This window comes from Bubalus bubalis, chromosome 9, assembly GCF_019923935.1.
Source record: "Bubalus bubalis isolate 160015118507 breed Murrah chromosome 9, NDDB_SH_1, whole genome shotgun sequence".
Classification (NCBI taxonomy): domain Eukaryota; kingdom Metazoa; phylum Chordata; class Mammalia; order Artiodactyla; family Bovidae; genus Bubalus; species Bubalus bubalis.
This window is the reverse complement of record NC_059165.1, coordinates 53511301-53530434: the sequence shown is the minus strand read 5'-3', so window position 1 is coordinate 53530434 and position 19134 is coordinate 53511301. Positions and strand designations below refer to the sequence as shown.

The 19134-nt window shown below is 33.9% G+C and overlaps 1 protein-coding gene across 9 annotated transcripts in view; it reads left to right on the top strand.

Annotated features, from left to right (window-relative positions):
* TCERG1 (transcription elongation regulator 1) overlaps nucleotides 1–19134 on the top strand; it is a 51769-nt gene that overhangs the window by 19051 nt on the left and 13584 nt on the right. For 6 of the 9 annotated variants that reach the window (XM_006069386.4, XM_025292500.3, XM_006069382.4 and 3 more), the window contains 10 exons: nucleotides 932–1132; nucleotides 1857–1969; nucleotides 2904–2992; nucleotides 9785–9945; nucleotides 11033–11089; nucleotides 11234–11300; nucleotides 12365–12415; nucleotides 13777–13912; nucleotides 14731–14820; nucleotides 18014–18132. In XM_006069386.4, coding sequence (XP_006069448.1) covers nucleotides 932–1132; nucleotides 1857–1969; nucleotides 2904–2992; nucleotides 9785–9945; nucleotides 11033–11089; nucleotides 11234–11300; nucleotides 12365–12415; nucleotides 13777–13912; nucleotides 14731–14820; nucleotides 18014–18132 — 1084 coding nt within the window. The remainder of the gene's footprint in view (nucleotides 1–931; nucleotides 1133–1856; nucleotides 1970–2903; nucleotides 2993–9784; nucleotides 9946–11032; nucleotides 11090–11233; nucleotides 11301–12364; nucleotides 12416–13776; nucleotides 13913–14730; nucleotides 14821–18013; nucleotides 18133–19134) is intronic. The other 3 variants (XM_006069387.4, XM_006069385.4, XM_025292498.3) reach the window with 1 other exon arrangement.

The window sequence follows — 19134 nt, the reverse complement described above, 5'->3', positions numbered from 1 at the left end:
ATCTTGATTTCTGTAATAAGTGTAAACAACTTCATTCTCATATTCATAACATTTAATTTTATTTTTGATGTGTGTTTTTAAGTTAAATATAAAAAAATCATTTCCATGTGTAAAGTGATGTGATTATGCTTGCATGCTAGTGAGTTTATGTGTGTGAATATTTGTGTGTATATAGTATAAATTTGCATTTTAAAGTTACTGATGTTAACTACCTGAAACTTAAATTCTAGTATAGGATATGAAGTTTTGTTTTTTTCCAATTTTAATTCACATTTTTGATTATGTAGCACCAGCTTATTTAGCTGTCTGGTGAAAAATATAAATCTTGGCTTATCTTTTAAACATAAAAGAAATTTTGCTCTCTTTTTGGAAAATAATAAACTGTCAGAGTTTACAGGACTATGTGACTTAATCACTTAGTATGCTAAAATTGATTTGATAACCAAGTCAGAGACTTACTTTTACTTATTTATTTTTTCAGTCATTTACTTTAAAATAGAGTTTTATTCATATCCTTTTTAGGTATCTTAGAATAAGAAAATAATTTTACCTCAGGAAATATTCTTAGTAAATGTGCTTATTGCTTTGATTTCATTAGAATTTAAATTCTTTAAAAAAATATATTCCTATTAATTAGAGAATTTATCATTTTTATAGTTTTATGTTATTATGATTTATCAAGATTTCATTATAGGTGTGACGCAAATTTCTGACTTTAAGGTACTTCTTGGGTTGAATTTCTGAATCTAATTGAATTTAGTTATTAGAAGTAAGCCAGATTTAAGTAAATAATACTTTATATGATTTTTTTTTTGTTTCAGTTGGCTCATTCATTTATTGATGTTTAATAGATTCAGCTCATATTTTAAAGTTTTACTTTGTATCACAATTTGGTACTTGGATCTAATATTTTCTATTATTCTTCTTTTAGGTGTATTGCCAGGAATGGCCCCTCCTATCGTACCTATGATACATCCCCAGGTTGCTATTGCAGCTTCACCTGCTACCTTAGCTGGAGCAACAGCAGTTTCTGAGTGGACTGAATATAAAACAGCAGATGGGAAGACATATTATTATAATAATAGAACATTAGAATCAACCTGGGAAAAACCCCAAGAGCTAAAAGAAAAAGGTATAGTTGTAATGACTTAGTGGGACATAGTATACATAGAATGGTATTTGAAATTCTGAATTAATTCCTTTTTAAAACATTTGAGGGATTTTCTATTTATATAGTGTTGGATTATTTATTTCCACTGAATTGATAATGTATTTATTTAAAAAGCCACAGTTGTTCTGCTTACAGGTTTGTCTGTCATTTTACCATCTAGAGAAGTTAAATTATATGTCCACACTAATAGATAGATTTTTTACTGTTGTCAGGAATTGCATAATTGCCTAATTAGCTGTTGAATTACTATCATCCTTACTGAAATTGATAGTAGTGACCAGGAAGGAATGTGTGTATTGTGTGTGTTCTGAAGAAAAACTTTAGGCTGTTGGAACCTTGGAGGAAGAGGACTCTTATTTTCTATAATCACAAGTCCCTGTTTCTGTTTTTTAGTATGTTATCCCTTTCATTTGTAGCAAAAATGATACATGAATGTATAAAGACATAAAGAAGACTTTATGTCCTTCTGAAATCAGTAGTTCTTTTCTGCTGACAGTTGCCTAATTAGTATAGCAAGGTATTTGAAGTTGAGCATGACATTAGATTCAAATCAATGATATTACAGGAAGAATGTTTTATTTTTGTGGTTAACAGCTAGAAATGGAATATCCTAACTGCTTAGTCTCAGAGTTCATCAGAAGTTACATCAGAACCACTATGTGATGTTATCTCCATTTTTTAATAGAGAAACTAGAGGAGAAGATTAAAGAGCCAATTAAAGAACCTTCTGAAGAACCTCTGCCAATGGAGACGGAGGAAGAGGATCCTAAAGAAGAGCCAATAAAGGAGATAAAGGAGGTAAAGGGCCATTTCCTACTGACATGAGAGCCAGTGTTGATTGTTGGGTACAGTTTACTGGTAACTGAAAATCTGTTTACTGTTGTTTTAGATAATTGCTGTAAATCTGATCCCTGAAGTTTTAGGGTTCTTTGAAATTTGTAATTCAATTTTCCCTTTGAAAATTTCATTAAATTATTTCTTGCACGAAACCAAAGCCCCTCTAGAAAGAAAGGCCCCTGGACCAGAGCTGATGTCTCCTCCTGACTTACAGACTGCTACATGTTATAATTTTAAGTACAACTTCATATTTGGGGATTGTTCATTGTATTTTACCTGTCCTCTCTTGCATGGAATAATCTCTGAACAGTACTAAAAGAGCTCTGCTTTTGGACATTCTGCTGAGTAAGGAATTTAGCAGAAAAAGAAACAACCTTAAATGAAGAAATCTCCTCTAATATTTTATACCCCTTTCTTTATTTCTACTCCTAAACAGATAGATAGTGACTCTCTGAGTTAGAAACATCTTCTGATGGGGTCTATATTTCTATGTGAGTGCCTTCTCAGTCATGTCTAACTCTTTGCAACCCCATGGACAGTAGCCCACCAGGCTCCTCTGTCCATGGAATTTTCCAGGCAAGAATACTGGAGTGGGTTGCCATTTTCCTACTCCTGGGGATCTTCCAGACCCAGGGATTAAACTTGCATCTCCTGCATTGGCAGGAAATTCTTTATCACTGTGCCATCTGGGACGCCAGTGGGTTCTACTGTCATGGAATTCAGCTCTGCCTAAGGGGCAAAGATTTAGAAATTCTGATTCAGAGTCTCCCCTCTGTATGGTAGCAACAGACATTATGTTAGTTTTACTTTAAGGTATTTGCAGTCTTGTGTTTGTGAGATATTCAAGTATAATTTTGTGATATGAATTTAATGGGAGTAATACAATTTCCCACAGGAGCCCAAAGAAGAAGAGATGACTGAGGAAGAAAAAGCTGCCCAGAAGGCAAAGCCAGTAGCTACTACCCCTATTCCTGGTACTCCGTGGTATGTAGGTTACTTAATTAGTAAGTTGTTTTATTGATTTATTTATTGCCATGTTTGATTATTACATTATTACACAATCGGTAGAGAAAGTACTTTAAAATAAGTATGTGTCAAATACTGAATGTTTTTTGGTTGTTTTATTTTGGAGTCTCAAACCTAAAACTCAACTGCTGCAGTGTCTTGCTCTTCTCACAGAACTCTCTATTAATATTTACTGATTATAATTATAGATTTGAACCACTGTAAGATCCTGAATCTCCTTTTTTATTTATGAAGTATTTATTTATTTATGAAGTGTTTTAAAATTGCTTTTATATATATCCTCATAAATGATTATGTTTAGAGAACTTTGTAAAATTACATCTTTTTATCTTAACTTTGAGTAGTCTGTTTTTTCTTTCCTTTTTTTGTTTGGTTCTCTCTTTTCTTCCTCTCCCCACATCAGGACTTTCTTTCCCTATTCTATTTAATCTGTACTCGGGCTACTCATGGCAATGAGTTGGCTTGTTTCTTGAGTCTTGCAATGTGTAAATTCCCCTTCAACTTGGTTTCCTTTTTTCTCCTTGGTTTTATTATTTGTTCTATAGAATCCCACAATCTGGGTTTTATTACTGTATCCTAGTGGTGCTTTTAAGTAGAATCCTCCATTCTGAATTTCCTGTAAATTTAGCAGGCAGTTATAGAGATGTGGTGAAATTTATGCTTGATCTTTTTGGCAGACTAACTGATGATGACCTTTCCCGCAGGATGTATCTAGTTGTCCCTTTTTTGTGTGTGATTTTAGTGGTCATTGCTGATTTGCCTAGATCAGTGATTTTCAACCAGAAGTAATTTTGGCCTCCTCCCCTCAGCCCCCTCCTCCCTGAGGTGGATATTGGGCAAAGTGTGCAGGCATTTTTGGTTGTCGTAACTGGAAGGTATTAAAAGCATGTGGTAGGTATAGGCCTGGGTTGCTCCTAAACACCCTACCATATACAGGGCAGCTCCCTGTAAGAATTAATTATTTGGCCCAAATGCCAATAATGTGGAGTATGAAAAACCTAGCCTTTTGGCATATTTGCTCATTTGCTTTTCCCACAGACAAGACCAGTAGTGTCAGCAACGGTATGATTACTGAAGACGTTTAAGATTTTTTCTGGTTATTTTCCTACCTAGGTGTGCTAAAGCAGCTCCAGTGGTATGAGTCGTAAGTGTGGAGTGAGAAGCTGTCAGGACATTTCAGAATTAATAGAAAGACTATGGACAAAGAATTCTTGAGTCACCAGGGCTTCCCTGGTGGCTCAGATGGTAAAGAATCCACCTTCAGTGCAGGAGACCTGGGTTCCATCCCTTGGAGGAGGGCATGGCACCCCACTCCAGTATTATTTGCCTGGAGAATCCCCATGGACAGAGGAGCCTGGAGGGCTACAATTCATGGGGTCACAGAGAGTCAGAAACGACTAAGCACTCAACACATGGACAAAGAATTCTTGTGTCACAAAACTACCTTGTGCTAATAATATGCATGATAAAGTGCGTAGGGTGAAGTGTACTGATAATCTGCATCATTTAATAGATCAAAAAATAAGACGGGCAGATACTTAGAGAAAGGATAGATGCATGATAAAGAACATATAAAATATTAAGTCTAAATCTAGATGGTCAGTATATTGTGTTCACTGTTCTAGAGACATTCTTTAAATATTCTGTATATTTCAATTTTTTCATAATACTAAGTAAAAACCTATGGAAATAAACTAAAGAAATGCATCAGCAGTTAATCAATTGATATAAATATGTAAATAAAAATAAAGTCGCCATGCCAGTCTAGGTGAATATGAAATTTCAAATACTATAAATTCAAAGATAAATTTTTCATAAGTTAAAATCCAACACAGGTTACAAACAAATTGTGAATGGCAAATAAAGGCAGCCTCACTTAGACTTCGTTGTTCAGTCGCTCAGTCATGTCCGACTCTTTGCGACCCCATGGCCTGCAGCACGCCAGGCTTTCCTGTCCTTCACCACTTATGGGGCTTGCTCAAATGCATGTCCATTGAGTCGGTGATGCCATCCAACCATCTCATCCTCTGTTGTCCCCTTCTCCTCCTGCCTTCAGTCTTTCCCAGCATCAGGGTCTTTTCCAGTGAGTTGGCTCTTATCAGGTGGCCAAAGTATTGGAGCTTCAGCTTCAGCATCAGTTCTTCCAGTGAATATTCAGGATTGATTTCCTTTAGATTGGGTTTAGATTGGTTGGATCTCCTTGCAGTCCAAGGTACTCTCAAGAATCTTCTCCAACACCATAATTCAAAAGCAGCAATTCTTCAGCGCTCAGCTTTCTTTATGGTCCTGCTCTCACGTTCATACATGACTACTGGAAAAACCATAGCTTTGACTAGATGGACCTTTGTTGGCAAAGTAATATCTTTGCTTTTTAATAGGCTGTCAATGTTTGTCATAGCTTTTCTTCCAAGGAACAAGCGTCTTAATTTCATGGCTGCTGTCACCATCTACAGGGATTTTGGGGCCCCCAAAAATAAAGTCTCTCACTGATTCCATTGTTTCCCCATCTATTTGCCATGAAGTAATGGGACCAGATGCCATGATCTTCATTTTTTGAATGTTGAGTTTTAAGCCAACTTTTTCACTCTCCTCTTGCACTTTCATCAAGAGGCTCTTTAGTTCCTCATGCTTTCTGCCATAAGGGTATCTTCTGCATATCTGAGGTTATTACTATTTCTCCCAGCAGTGTTTAATTCCAGCTTGTGCTTCATCTAGTCCAACATTTCTCGTGATGTACCCTGCATATAAATTAAATAAGCGGGGTGACTGTATTCAGCCTGGACGGTCTCCTTTCCCAGTTTGGAGCCAGTCCGTTATTCCATGTCCGGTTCTAACTGTTGCTTCTTGACCTGCACACAGGTTTCTCAGGAGGCAGGTAAGGTGGTCTGGTATTCCTATCCCACAGTTTGTTGTGATTCACAGTCAGAGGCTTTAGCATAGCCAATGAAGCAGAAGTAGATGTTTTTCTGGAATTCTCTTGCTTTTTCTCTGATCCAGCAGATGTTGGCAATTTGATCTCTGGTTCCTCTGCCTTTATGGCACGCTAAATCTTTGTGATGCAGTCTTAGTAACCAATTGAAAAAGTTACAAGTCTCCATGACCTTAAAAGATTTTTGTTTTGTCAAAACATTAAAAACTTTCTTAGAACCAGAAACTAAAGTTTACTGAACCTAGAAAATTTCTAATTTTTGATCCCTCTTTATTCTTAAAAAAAAAAAAAAAAAAGTAAAATAAAGTCAAACCTATGCTCTGAAATACCAAGAAAAAAATTCCAGTGTAATTATTCTTGTTGCTAGGACTGTTGTATCAGTGCAATGTTAAGTAGAAAAAATGAACATCCCTGCCTTATTCTCCATGTAGGGGGAGAAATTCAGTCTTTTACATCAGATATAATAGTAGCTTATATGGTTTTTAAAAAATTTGATAATGTTTTTATCATAAATCTGCCTCTTTTGAAATGAGTTTTTCTCTTACATTCTTTTAATATGGAGAATTACTCTGAATTTTGATTGTTTAACTTTGCATTTCTGTAATAAACCTTAATCATGGTAGATTAATCTTTTTAATGTATTGTTGGATTTGATTTGCTAATATTTTACTGAGTATTTTTGCATCTCTGCTTGTGGCCTATGAATCCATAAGTTTCTTTTGTAATGTTTTTGTTGAATTTTGGTATTAGGGTTTTGCTGGTTTCAGGAAATGAGTTGGATGGTGACTGGTGATTTCTATTCCTCTATTTACTGAAAAAGTTTATAAGATAATATTTTTTCATTAAGGTTTTATAGAATTAACAAATCATCCGTGGTCAGAGTTTTTTTGGGGGGAAGAGTTTTGGTAACAATTTAAACTTCTTTAAATGTCTATGATCTGTGGTGATACCCCTTTTTCTTTCCACATAGTGGTGATTTGTTCTCTATTCTGGACCAGTCAAGCCAAAAGTTTGCCTGTTTTGTGGTCTTTCATTAAGACCACAAGTTTTAGGGTGGTTGGGCCCCTCCACTCTTGCCCACTCTTATTTCCTTTTTTCTGATTACTTTGGGTTTACTTTATACTTTTTCTAGCTTCTTTTTCTAGTAATTATGAAATTACTCTTAAGTCATTAGTGTTCTTTTCTTATCATTTAAAGCTTAACATAGTTTTCTTTTAAGCCCTGCTTTAGCACCAGCCTACAAATTTTGATGTGTTGTATTTTCATTGCCATTCAATTTTTATTATAAAATTTACTTTTGATTTTTGTCTTTGACTCACTCATTATTTAGAAGTCTTTTGTTTCAGTTCCTTAATTTGAATTTTTTCTATGTATTTCACTTGTACTGATTTAATTGTCCTGTGGTCAGAGAATGCGCTTCCTTTGGTTTTGATACTTTCAAGTTCATTAAGACTTTTTTTTTTTAATTGTTCACCAGATGGTCTTTCTTGGTACTGTTTTAGGGTTTGGTTGGTCTGGCAGTTGTTGAGAGAGTTCTGTTAACCTATTATAATAGTGGAATTGCCTATTTCATCTACTTTTAAGCTCTGTAAACTGGCTTATTATATATGTTTTATAGTTGTTACATGTTCTTGATTGTCTTTTTTTTTTTAATCATTATGAAAAGACCCTATTTCTCTCTCATAATACCCTTTGTCTTGTGCTTTTCCATCCATTTACTTTCAAGCTTTCTATAATTTTATGTTTAGTTTGTCTCTTAAAACAGCTTATAGTAGTGTCTTGTGTTTTTACTCACTTTGTCAATTGCTTTTTAAATGGGAGTGTTTAGGCTGTTAACATGAATGTAACTTTCGGTTGGATTTAAATCTATTATTTGTTTTTTGTCCTCTCTGTTTTTGTTCCTCCATTCGCCCTTTACTCCCTTCATTTGAATTATTTGAACATTTTCTAGCATTCCATTTAATAATTTATCTCTTGGCTTTCGGGTGATATCTCTTTGCATTAATTTTTAGTTTTTCTTGTATTGTAATATACCCACTTAACCATCATAGCCTACTTAGAGTTATTATTGTAGCACTTCACATAAAATGTGGGAGCCTTATTATCATATAGGTTCTTTTTTAACCTTGTACCTACTGACCTTTATGTTACAGTTGTCATATGTATTACTATTACATACATTGAAAACCCCAACATGCATTGTTCATGATTTTTCATACATATTTTGAAGAACTTAAGAGGAAAAAATTCTTTGATATTTTCCATTTCTGTTTTTTTCCCTTCATTACTAAAGATCCTAGTGCTTTTTTGTTTGTTTGGTAGTTTTTTAGGTATCATTTCCTTTCAGCCTGAAAAACTTTCTTACAGGGTAATTCTGATAGAAATGAAATCTCTTAGTTTCCCCTCATTGAGAATATCTTCTTTTCCTTTGTTCCTGAAGGATGTTTTTGCTCTGTATGGGATTCTAGGTTGGATTTCTTTTTTTTCCCGGACTTTAATGATGTTGTTTTAATGTATTTTTGCCTCTGTGGTTTCTGGTAGGAAATCCACAGTCCCTGGACTTGTTTCCCTGTTTGTTTTCTGCCATACTTTTTGTTAGCTGCTCTCGAGGATTTTTCTTTATATTCGATTTCCATCTGTTTATGTTGTGTCTAAAAATGATTTTCTTGAAGTCTGTTCTGTTTGGGGTTCACTGAACTTCCTTAGTATTTATGTCTTCTACCAAATTTGGAGATATCTTTGGACCATTTTGTTTTTAAATTTTTTCTGCCCCAATATTCTCTTCTGGGATCCCAGTGACATGTCTGTTGGACATTTTGATATAGTTCCATAGGTTCCTGAAACACCATTCTTTTTTTTTTTTTTCTTTTTTAACAGTTTCTCTGCTGAGAACCTCTGTCTTCTTTCATTTCAAGCTTTGGCTTATCTTTGTTTTGTTTTTCTTTATCTCATTAAGTGTAATTATAATTGCTGCTGTAAAGTGTTTGATTATTTCAACAATAGAGGCTTTGTCTGATTAATTTTAACATCTAGGTCACCTTGAGCTTGGCAGCTGTTGATTAACTTTGATTATCTGGTCATAAAGACCTGATTTCTCTTAGTTTTAGCTGCCTGTGCTACTATTACTGTGCAACCAGAGGCCTCAGCAGAGGTTTGAGGGTGGAGAAATTTATACCCTTGCTTCTCTAAATTTTGACTCCATATCTGTTGTTTTTTTTTTTTTTTAAACCTTAGAGAGTTCTTATGTACTTGTTTTTTTCTATATTGTTGCTGAGTTTCTAGTTGTAATTAATAGGAACAGTGGGTTGTGCTGGGCTACAGTGCCATAGCACAATAGGTGCTTTTATTTTTAAATACTTGATACAGTCAGTTATTAAAAGCTTCATAAATAATTGCATTTGAGTTTGTAGTCTGTCTGGTTTGGTAAGAAATAGTAAGTATTATGTAATAGGTCAGATGCTGTGGTGTGTTCTTGAGCTTTCGAACTGCTTAATAGTATTATTATCTGCTGTTAGGCTCATCTTTTGTGATAGGTTAACATTGAGTGTGCCAGACATGTATGTTCCTGAGCACTCTGAATTCTGATCATCAATGTGTTGCTTTTCCTAGTTTTCTGTCAGTATGTTGAGTTGCTGTTTTGCTTAACCCATAGCCAGTCACCTCTCCTGTTCTGAAAATCGTATTTGGTTCTCGGTAAGGAATAATAATATGAACATGTCCTTCCCCACCACCACCACCTCCCCTTTTGATTGGATGGCATTAAAAGACCTAACTATAAAATATGTTCCATAACGTAAGAAAATGTTTGAATCTATTCCTAGGTGTGTTGTTTGGACTGGTGATGAGAGGGTCTTCTTTTATAATCCTACCACCCGTCTTTCTATGTGGGACCGACCCGATGATCTGATTGGAAGGGCAGATGTTGACAAAATTATTCAAGAGCCCCCTCATAAAAAAGGAATGGAAGAAGTGAAGAAACTAAGTAAGTCTTAAATTAGGATTTATCCTCTAATTTTAATATTCTTTTAATATTTTTATGGAAAATAGGCAGTTTAGAAGTCTGTTTTCAAGAAATATAAGGAAAGGAGTATTTGAGAAATGGAAAGTAGACTGCTCTTCTAGATTGAGTTCATATAATTAAAAAATAGAGAATTTGGGTAAAATTATGGTTTGTAAAATATTTATTGTATGTATTTTAAAAACATCTTGTTCTTTTCAAGGTTGTCAGTTAATCCAAGATATGTTGGTGCTGCTGATGCTTGCTTCATTCTTATTAATAGTACTAAAATGCTCCTCAGTGAGCCTTTCAGCACCTTTTGTGATTAGTGTTACATATTTTGAAATAATTAAGCTGTGCAGAGTATTTTTAAAATATTGTTTATTAAAATTCGGCTAACTAAAACTGCAGTACTTTAAACTTGATGAAATTTAGGGAAGTAAACCTTTCTCCTGGGACTAGAGAGACACCTGCACCTTATTAAGAGATAATCTTTTAATTCACCTTACCCTCAGACAGCCTTTCAATATATAAGATATAAAATAAATATAAATATTTGTATATAATTTTTATTGAAAATTTGCCATGGTATTGATTGTATTTTTTAAAAAACCATTTATATAGTATAGAAGCATGATAAATGACTCATTTAATACTTTAGTTGAAACAAATCCTAATATATCATTTATAATAATTGAGAAATCTTCATAGATTTTATGTATACACATGGTACATTTTCTGCTTGCTAGTGATTTCCAGATTATTGGAACTTGGTCTGCTTGGTGCAAAAGGTATAAGGGTTTTATTCATTTATTTGATAAATATTCACTTATTTGATAAATGAATACAATATTCATTTATTTGATAAATTTTATGTTAATAAAAATTTCAGAATGAGTTAAGTTTAATGTAAAGGGAAGATTAATAGAGGAGTTGTAGAATTATCATGATTTGCTTAATGTTTTATAAAGAAGTGTTATAGATATATAGTTAAGGAGTAATTTTATTAAAGAAAAGATTGTGTAATATGTGCATATAAACTATTCATAATTTTTGAAATTTTTTTTGCCAGGGCACCCAACCCCGACAATGCTGTCCATCCAAAAGTGGCAGTTCTCTATGAGTGCAAGTGAGTGAGCTATAAGTTGCAGCTTTAAAAAAATACTGCTGACACAAGCGTTCCAGTAGTGGTTGGCAGAAGGGTTCATACCTAAATATTTAAATTGTTGCTTGCTTATTTTTATTCTGACAGTTAAATTAAATTTTCTTATAGTTAAAGAAGAACAAGAATTAATGGAAGAAATGAATGAAGATGAACCTGTTAAAGCCAAAAAACGGAAGTAAGTAATACTTATAGTTTATGTAATTTAGGTAGATTTTTACCCTTAAAAGATGATTAGGCTACAGTCAGTCCATGATTAGGACAGGTAATGTGTGTGTGTTAGGAAGCAGAAGTTATGATTGCTCTCTTTAGGCCTATTACTAAGTCTTGCTTTAGGTTGTAGAAATGGTGTCCCTTCTGTTTCTAGATGTGGGAGAGTTTTGGTTATTTAAATATGTATTATGAAGCCAAATGACATTATTATGATAAATTGTTTGCAGAAATTCATTACACCTGAATTTTATTAAAAAAGTTTCCTTCCTAATGTAGACCCCAACAGATACCGTTCCAAAAATCTGATAAATGTAGACCCAGACTTCTCTCTCTTTTTATATACTTGTCACTTCACTTAGTCCTTATATCCGTGGTCATTACTTGTTGAAGAGGGAACCCCTGAGGCTATTATTATTAGAAAGTGCTCTGAGAGAAAGAGAGTGGTATAAATGGAAGCCTTAGTTTGACCAGTGTGCAGTAAAATATGAATGTTACTAATTATGGGGGGTGAATGGGTGGGGTAGAAGGTGTTTGTATATGACTGGGGGAGGCATGGGACCATTATTTAGCAGCAAGAAGGAAAGTTTGAAGACATTATTATGGATTGGTTTATCATAGTCTTATCTGAGGACAGATTGAATGCAGCCAAATTATGGCAAAGAAATCAGTAAGACAACCCCTGTTAAGGGTGTTTCTTTTTTAAAAAAGTTTCTTTATTGGCAACAGTGTTAAAGAAATTAAGATATTAAAGTGTGACTCATAATTGACCACAGTAACAACAGCTGTTTGAAATTTTACAGTTGACTTTTTAGCTCTTGACCAAATGTATTTATTAGTTGTAATCAACTGAATTTGTGTTCTTTTAAAAATCTAGAATAAGAATTTGTGTTCTTAATTATTATAAATGACTGTATTCATTCTGTTTATGTACCATGATTTTGGATGTTCCTACAATGTTAAACTTTTAGGTTGTTTTTAATTGTTTGTTCTTATAGACAACTCTGTAAGGTTTTTAACTGCTTTTATCAGGAGAATGTCAAAGAAGTCCTTTATGTGGATTGCCCGAGCTTCTCTATTTAGGTACAAAGCTAAAAGCCTGTTTTTCCTGGCTTAGTTTTTCTTTTATTTCTTTTATTGAGATAGATAGTGATAGTTTGTATTGTGACATTTTCATTTAGTATAATTCTGTAAAGGTTATTTGTTTTCATTAGTTGTATTTCTTGTCTTTTAACTCTTTATATAAATAGTTCTTAAATAAATTATTATAAGAGGGTATATTGTTTGGCAAATTACTTTTACCTGTTTGTTTTGTGCATATCTTAGGTCACAGACTATCTCGCTAAGTTCCTGCAGGTCACGGATTATATCTTCTATTTTTGATTCATTCCCTAAATTGCTAAATACCTCTCACCATATTTGTGGAGTAGCCTTAGTTCCATTTAAATCTCCTAGGCTACCTTCATTTCCCTATATAGCATGATTTTGAATTTCCTAATGTTCTGTTTTTCTAATTCCCTTAAGTTTAATGCAGGAAATACGAACCAATTTTATTTGTATACAAAGCAGATCGAATTTAAGATGGAAGATCTGCTTTAACACACCTGAATATTACTGAATTACTTTTTTTGATTATTCACATGAATGGGCCTTCTTCATAGGGCAGATGTTTGAGAGGTGACTTAATCTCATGCTCGCAATCTCCCCTGAGTACTGTACAACAGCAGGGTTGCCCTTAGCCCTGAGGTGCATTTTTGGAGAAACAAGAAGTAGTTTAGTCATTGATGAACAGTTCTAATTCCACCTAACTACTCCGGGGCCTATGTTGCTCTCTGGGACCTGTCCTTCAACTTAAATCTCAACTTATCACCCAGAAAGTGAGTAAAAAAAATGTCAGGTAGGTAAGGTGTATATCTCACATAATCCACTTGGCCAAATCTGCAGATATTTTATTTTCAAAATAAATATTTGAGATTAGTAAGACTTTTACCAATTTTTATTAGATTAAAAATCGTATGCATTTATAATGTAAAAACATTTTGGAAAATACTGTTTTTCCTATATCATTTCAAAAACTAAAAATTATATTCTATGCTGTTTGATTCTAACACTTAGAGTTTATTGCAATATTGGATAAGTTTTGTTTTTAAGTAAGGTCGTTTATTTTGTGTATCAAGTAGTATCAGGGAGAGACAGCATATTAAAGGTATTTTTCTTTCCTAACAATGTAGCCACTGTAACATCGTTAGAAGCTCATTGTAACTTTATTATTATAATGAAAGTTGCTTATCCCTTAGAGTTGATTTGAAAAGCTCAGTATAATTTGTTTTTGCCAAAAATATTCTGCTCAGTAGTGAGTCTTGAATATTCCAGTGATTTTAAAATTTTAGTAAGATTATATATTAATATTTTGTCAGTTGATGCCTGCATTTTCTTTTTTATAGGAGAGACGATAATAAAGACATTGATTCAGAGAAAGAAGCTGCCATGGAAGCTGAAATTAAAGCTGCCCGAGAAAGGGCCATTGTCCCTCTGGAGGCCCGAATGAAGCAGTTCAAGGACATGCTGCTAGAGAGAGGGGTCAGAAAACAATCTTTGGGGGAGATATTTCTGTTTTGTATAAGTAATATAAATATGTCTTGCTAAAAGGTCAAATCTAAGGTTAGTGCTCATGTCGTGGGGGCGGGATAAGGGAAGCCTGTCAAATCACTATGCTCTTTTTCAGATAGCCGTTTTCTTGGCTAATTATATTATGTTTTAACTAAATGCCATTTTATTATCCTTTTAAGTACAAATAACATTTAACATTTATTGGGTCATTAAATTTTGGTGAGTAATATGACGAGTATTAACATTACAGAATGGCGGACTACTCGGGATAGGTAAGGTAAATGTGATTCTTTTAATATCTACAGAATGGCTTTTGGTTAAAGGAGTACTGGTACTTTATGATATTACTATTAATGAAGCTTAATTGAGAAGGGATTTCAACCTTTTGATTATATTCACAGATTCATTTGAGTAAGTAAAATTGTTCAACTTTACATCACAACATTGTTCACAAGATTAGAGCAAGCTTGGGAAATCAAAATGCAAATCTTCAAGGCTTTTTCTGATGTACTGATTTTTAAAATGTCACACAGTAGTAGTTATTTTAATGAGTAATTAAGTGTGTTACTTCTATATAATATAGAAATGTTCAGAGCCAATTAGTGTGGAAATTTGCTTTTGCCTAGCCTCCCACTGCCTGTCATTTATTAGTGATGGAAACTGCAGTATGGTTTTTATTATGTGTCCTTTTTAAGTAGACGTCCCATAGATTTCAAGCAAAATTATATGACCTTTCAGTTTTTAGAGCCAACTTAATTTATGAGGCAATACATTTTTTTATTTTAAAGGTGTCTGCTTTTTCAACATGGGAGAAGGAGTTGCACAAGATAGTTTTTGATCCTCGGTACTTATTGCTCAATCCTAAAGAGAGAAAACAGGTAAAATGAAAATAACAGTAAGAAATGTATATCCCTTGCCAGCATAACTTTTAAATTGAACCATTTCATACCTTAGTGACCCTCTGTGTGGACATTTCTGCCTCAGAAATACTTGGATATTTTTGCCATTATGGACATGGCTTTTGCCTCATGAACATTTTGTCCTTACGTTTCATATATACTGATGTTATACAAAGGTTTCAAAATCAGCTCATGTACATTTACTAATTTTTACTGGGCAATTCTTCCAAACTGATAGTTCCAGTGTTTGACCCTTCCCAACTATTATGTGTCAGTGTATATATATATATATGTATCTGTATTGTAGATAGACAAGACTCAGCATGTTTTATCTCACACCCTCTACATATACATCTGTTAAGTGGCAGCTGTTAGGATGTCTTTTCATAATAAACTTAATGGGCACTTCAGGTCTCTCCTGAACTAGAATTATAAGAACTAGAGTTGCCTTATTACCGAGCTGCTGTTTATTCCCATTGTGATTCAGTGATATATATCTCATGGTGAATGCTTCCTCTAAAGTATTGCACACTGCGAACTTTTCTGAATTACCTGGACCACCCTGACACTGATCTGTGTAAAACGTTGAGTATGTTGAACCATTTGCTATAGTGCTGTTGAGGTACACAATTGCATTTGGTAGAAGGTAGTGTTCATCTTCCATATTTATAATTTAATGGTTGAAATAATTTAGGTCTAATCATAGACTTTTTATGAAAAGAGGAAGTTTACACTATATCAGAAATGTATTTGAGACTTGAAATAGGAAGACATGACTTTTCATATGTATTTACACCTGTATTTCATGCACAGTAGTCTTTTTTATTTTAAACGCTTCGTGTGTGATGGTCTCATTTTCACTCATTTGATGGCCCTATCAGAACCTGTAAATTAGCCTTGATTTTTTAGTTTTCCCCACTGTGCATTTCAAGTCTTATCAGCGCAATCTACCTCCAAAACCTTTTCTAAATCCAACCTCTTATTTACCATTTCCCTCACTAAACCCTAATTCAAAATACTCTGATTGTGGTGCCTAACTGAACTCCTTGCCTCCTCCATTCTTTCTGTCCTTTGTAGTCAAGTTCTTTTTCCACACAGCAGCCAGACTAATCTTAAAATTTAAATGACAAATTAAGGCAGTATTCTGTTGCTTGAAAAATGTGCACTGCTTACTGTTTTAGTTAGAATAAAATTTTCATGGCTGTAAGATTCTCTATATACTCATATCTGCATACTTCTCAAGACTCTTATGTTCATTTATTCACTGACACTGATATGCCTTGGCCAGTACTGGAATATTCTGATACTTACTAGTCCCTCTTCCTGGAGTGTTCTTCCCCCAGGTGTTTGCATAGTTTACTAAATCATTTATGTTCAGATACTTGCCCAGATGCCCTCTGATTAACCTCTTTGCCTTCATTACTCTCAGTAGCACTCAGAACTCTCATCTAAAATTATTTTACCATCTGTCTTTTCCTTCCACAACCTGGGGACTTCCATGTTTGAGAGTTTGCTTAGATGTCTTTGTAGACCCTGACTGCTAATGTTTAAGAACAAGGCACTAAAATGCTCTTTGGGCTCTCTTAGCATCTGGGTGGGCTCTTATGATTGTTGGCTTTACTGTAGAACAGTGGTTCTCAACCAGGATTTTTTTTACACTGGAGGACATCTTAGTTTGCCCCAGTGAGGGAGTGCTGCTGGCATCTGGTGGCCAGGGATGCTTCTGAACATGGTCTGGTCAGTGCTGAGGTTGAAAACTGCCTTGCTGTGGGATGATTTCAGCTGGTTTATTGAGATCCTCTAGAGCAGGTCATTTTTAAGCTGGTGAGATCCTGGATAAGGACTGTGTCTTGATAACGTATGTTTTCTCAATCTGGTACGCCTCAATCCTAATTTATGTTCTCCCAGTCCAGAGACGGTTTTGCCTTTTAGAGGAAGGGTCAGCAAAATTTTAACATAAAGGATTAGATAATAAATACTTTAGGTTTTGTGGGCTATGTGGTCTCTGTCATAATTGGTAACTCTGCTGTTATAATGTGAGAACACCTGTAGATTTATGTAAAGGAACGAGTGGACGCTGAAATTTGAATTTCATTTAATATTATGTGTAATTAAGTTTTCAGTTTTTTCCCCCACCTTTAAAAATATCAGAACTCTTCTTGGGCTGTATAGGAACAGGCAGCAGGCCAGATTTGGCCAACAGATTGTGATTTGCTAACCCTTGCTTTCTAAAATCACTCCTTGCCTTTTACTGAGTTTCAAAAGTGCCCCAGATACATAAAATTGGCAAGGGGGATCTAGTGATTAAACTGCTTTTTCAAAATCTTTGTTATAGCTGTACTGTGTCCTTACTTCATGGGTGTCTGGTGCTGTCAATTCTCGAGCTAGTGAAGGAGTCTCTGATTTTAAAAACTGGTTTCTTGGTTTCCTGACTGCTGGTTTAGAGTCAGCTTTCTCTTGTCTGCCAAATCCTTTATTGCCTCTCCATGTGCTTTTCTTTTTTTTTCCATATGCTTTCCAAGTTCCCAGAGTTGCTGTTTCTTTTCCCCCATTTCTCTGTTCTTACTGATTTGTAACTTTAAAAAGGAGATCCTCTATCGTCATTTTATTGTTTCAAGAAAGCAGGAAATAGATATGTATGTTCAGTTCATAATCTTGACTGTACATTATTAAATGGAGAAAAATACATAGAATATATGTATTCTATGTATATACATACATATATATGTATGCATGATTATATTTTGGTGAAAATAATTATATCTTAAAGAGAAGCACAGAAATAAAATTCCAGTGTAGATTCCATCCATATTGTTAATGTTTTTTCTAAAAGGGATTTGTGAAGACTGTGATTTCTCTTTAACTGTTTATATTGCTTAAAATTTTAAAAATAAACCTGTACTCAGTTTGTAGACAGGGAAAAGGGCTTTTAACTTTTTAATTCTGGAAGCCTAAACACAAGACTTGTATGGTTGTATAATTCTGTCAATTGAAGCTTTAAAGTTGAGATTTGCTATAGATCATTGGCATAATTGAGTTACCTATAATTAATATATTTTTCCTATTTGGGGACAGATATTGACATAGCATTTTTTTTTCATAGATTCTATAGTTTGGTATTTAGAGTACCAATATGAAAGACTGACATCAATTTGTGTTTTTTTTGTAATAGGTATTTGATCAGTATGTAAAGACCAGGGCAGAGGAAGAACGCAGGGAAAAGAAAAACAAAATAATGCAAGCCAAGGAGGATTTCAAAAAAATGATGGAGGAAGCAAAATTTAATCCGAGGTATATGGTTTATTACTGTCAGATATCAAAGCATGTATGTATTTTCTCCTAGATCAGTTAAAATATATATATATATCTTTTGGATTTGCAGACATGAAAAGCTTCTTGTTTGATTATTGATTTCTGGCTTTCCAAGAATCTTCTTTCTTAATACATTTTCTTTGGAGGATTCCTGGTACTGGTTCTTGAGGCACTGGTTTTGAAGAAAGTACCTTGTTTTAAAAGATTCTCTTTGAGAATAAGTTTCTTTCTCTGAAACTAGTAAATGATTAAAAATCTACTATCTTCTTAAAGATTTACACATAATAAATTGCAGAGCAGGGACATTATTTTGATTGAATTGAAATAATGTAGGATCATTTTAAAAATTTCTAAATGTGTTGATGATTGTTCAACACTTCTAATTGATTGTTAATATATATTGAATATATATGATGGCTGAAGAAAAGGAGACATTTTAAACTTACATGCTTAGGATTATAATAACATCATCAATTATTGGGTATTTTAGATATATGAACTTAGACATATATGCTGTTAAAGTAACATGCATATGTATGTGTGTATTACCACGTTAAATCTTCAAAACAGCCAATATGATTTAGGTCCTCATATCCTATCTATTTTAGAAATAACGAAAGTAAGCTTTATACGCATTAGGTCACTTGACTTAGTGGATGTGAAATTTCAACTAGATTCCAGTATTTTAAATTGCTATGAATATCCCAGAATATGGAGAATTTCTGAACTATGGGGTAGAATCATGGAATCTCTGGGTTAAATGGTACTGTTTAAGGGTAATAGAGTTTCAGACTCTCCAGGAGATCTTGGGCTTTTTTCTTAATCAAAAGAGTAAAAATTCATGGGTCCGTGTAGTTGTGACTGTTATAAAATATTTTTTGGAAGGTAGTTGAAGTGGTATTACATATTAGAGATTAGTAATTTTCTTGGATATTGTAATTATGGTAGAAAAAGGATTTACTCTCAGGACATGCATGCTGA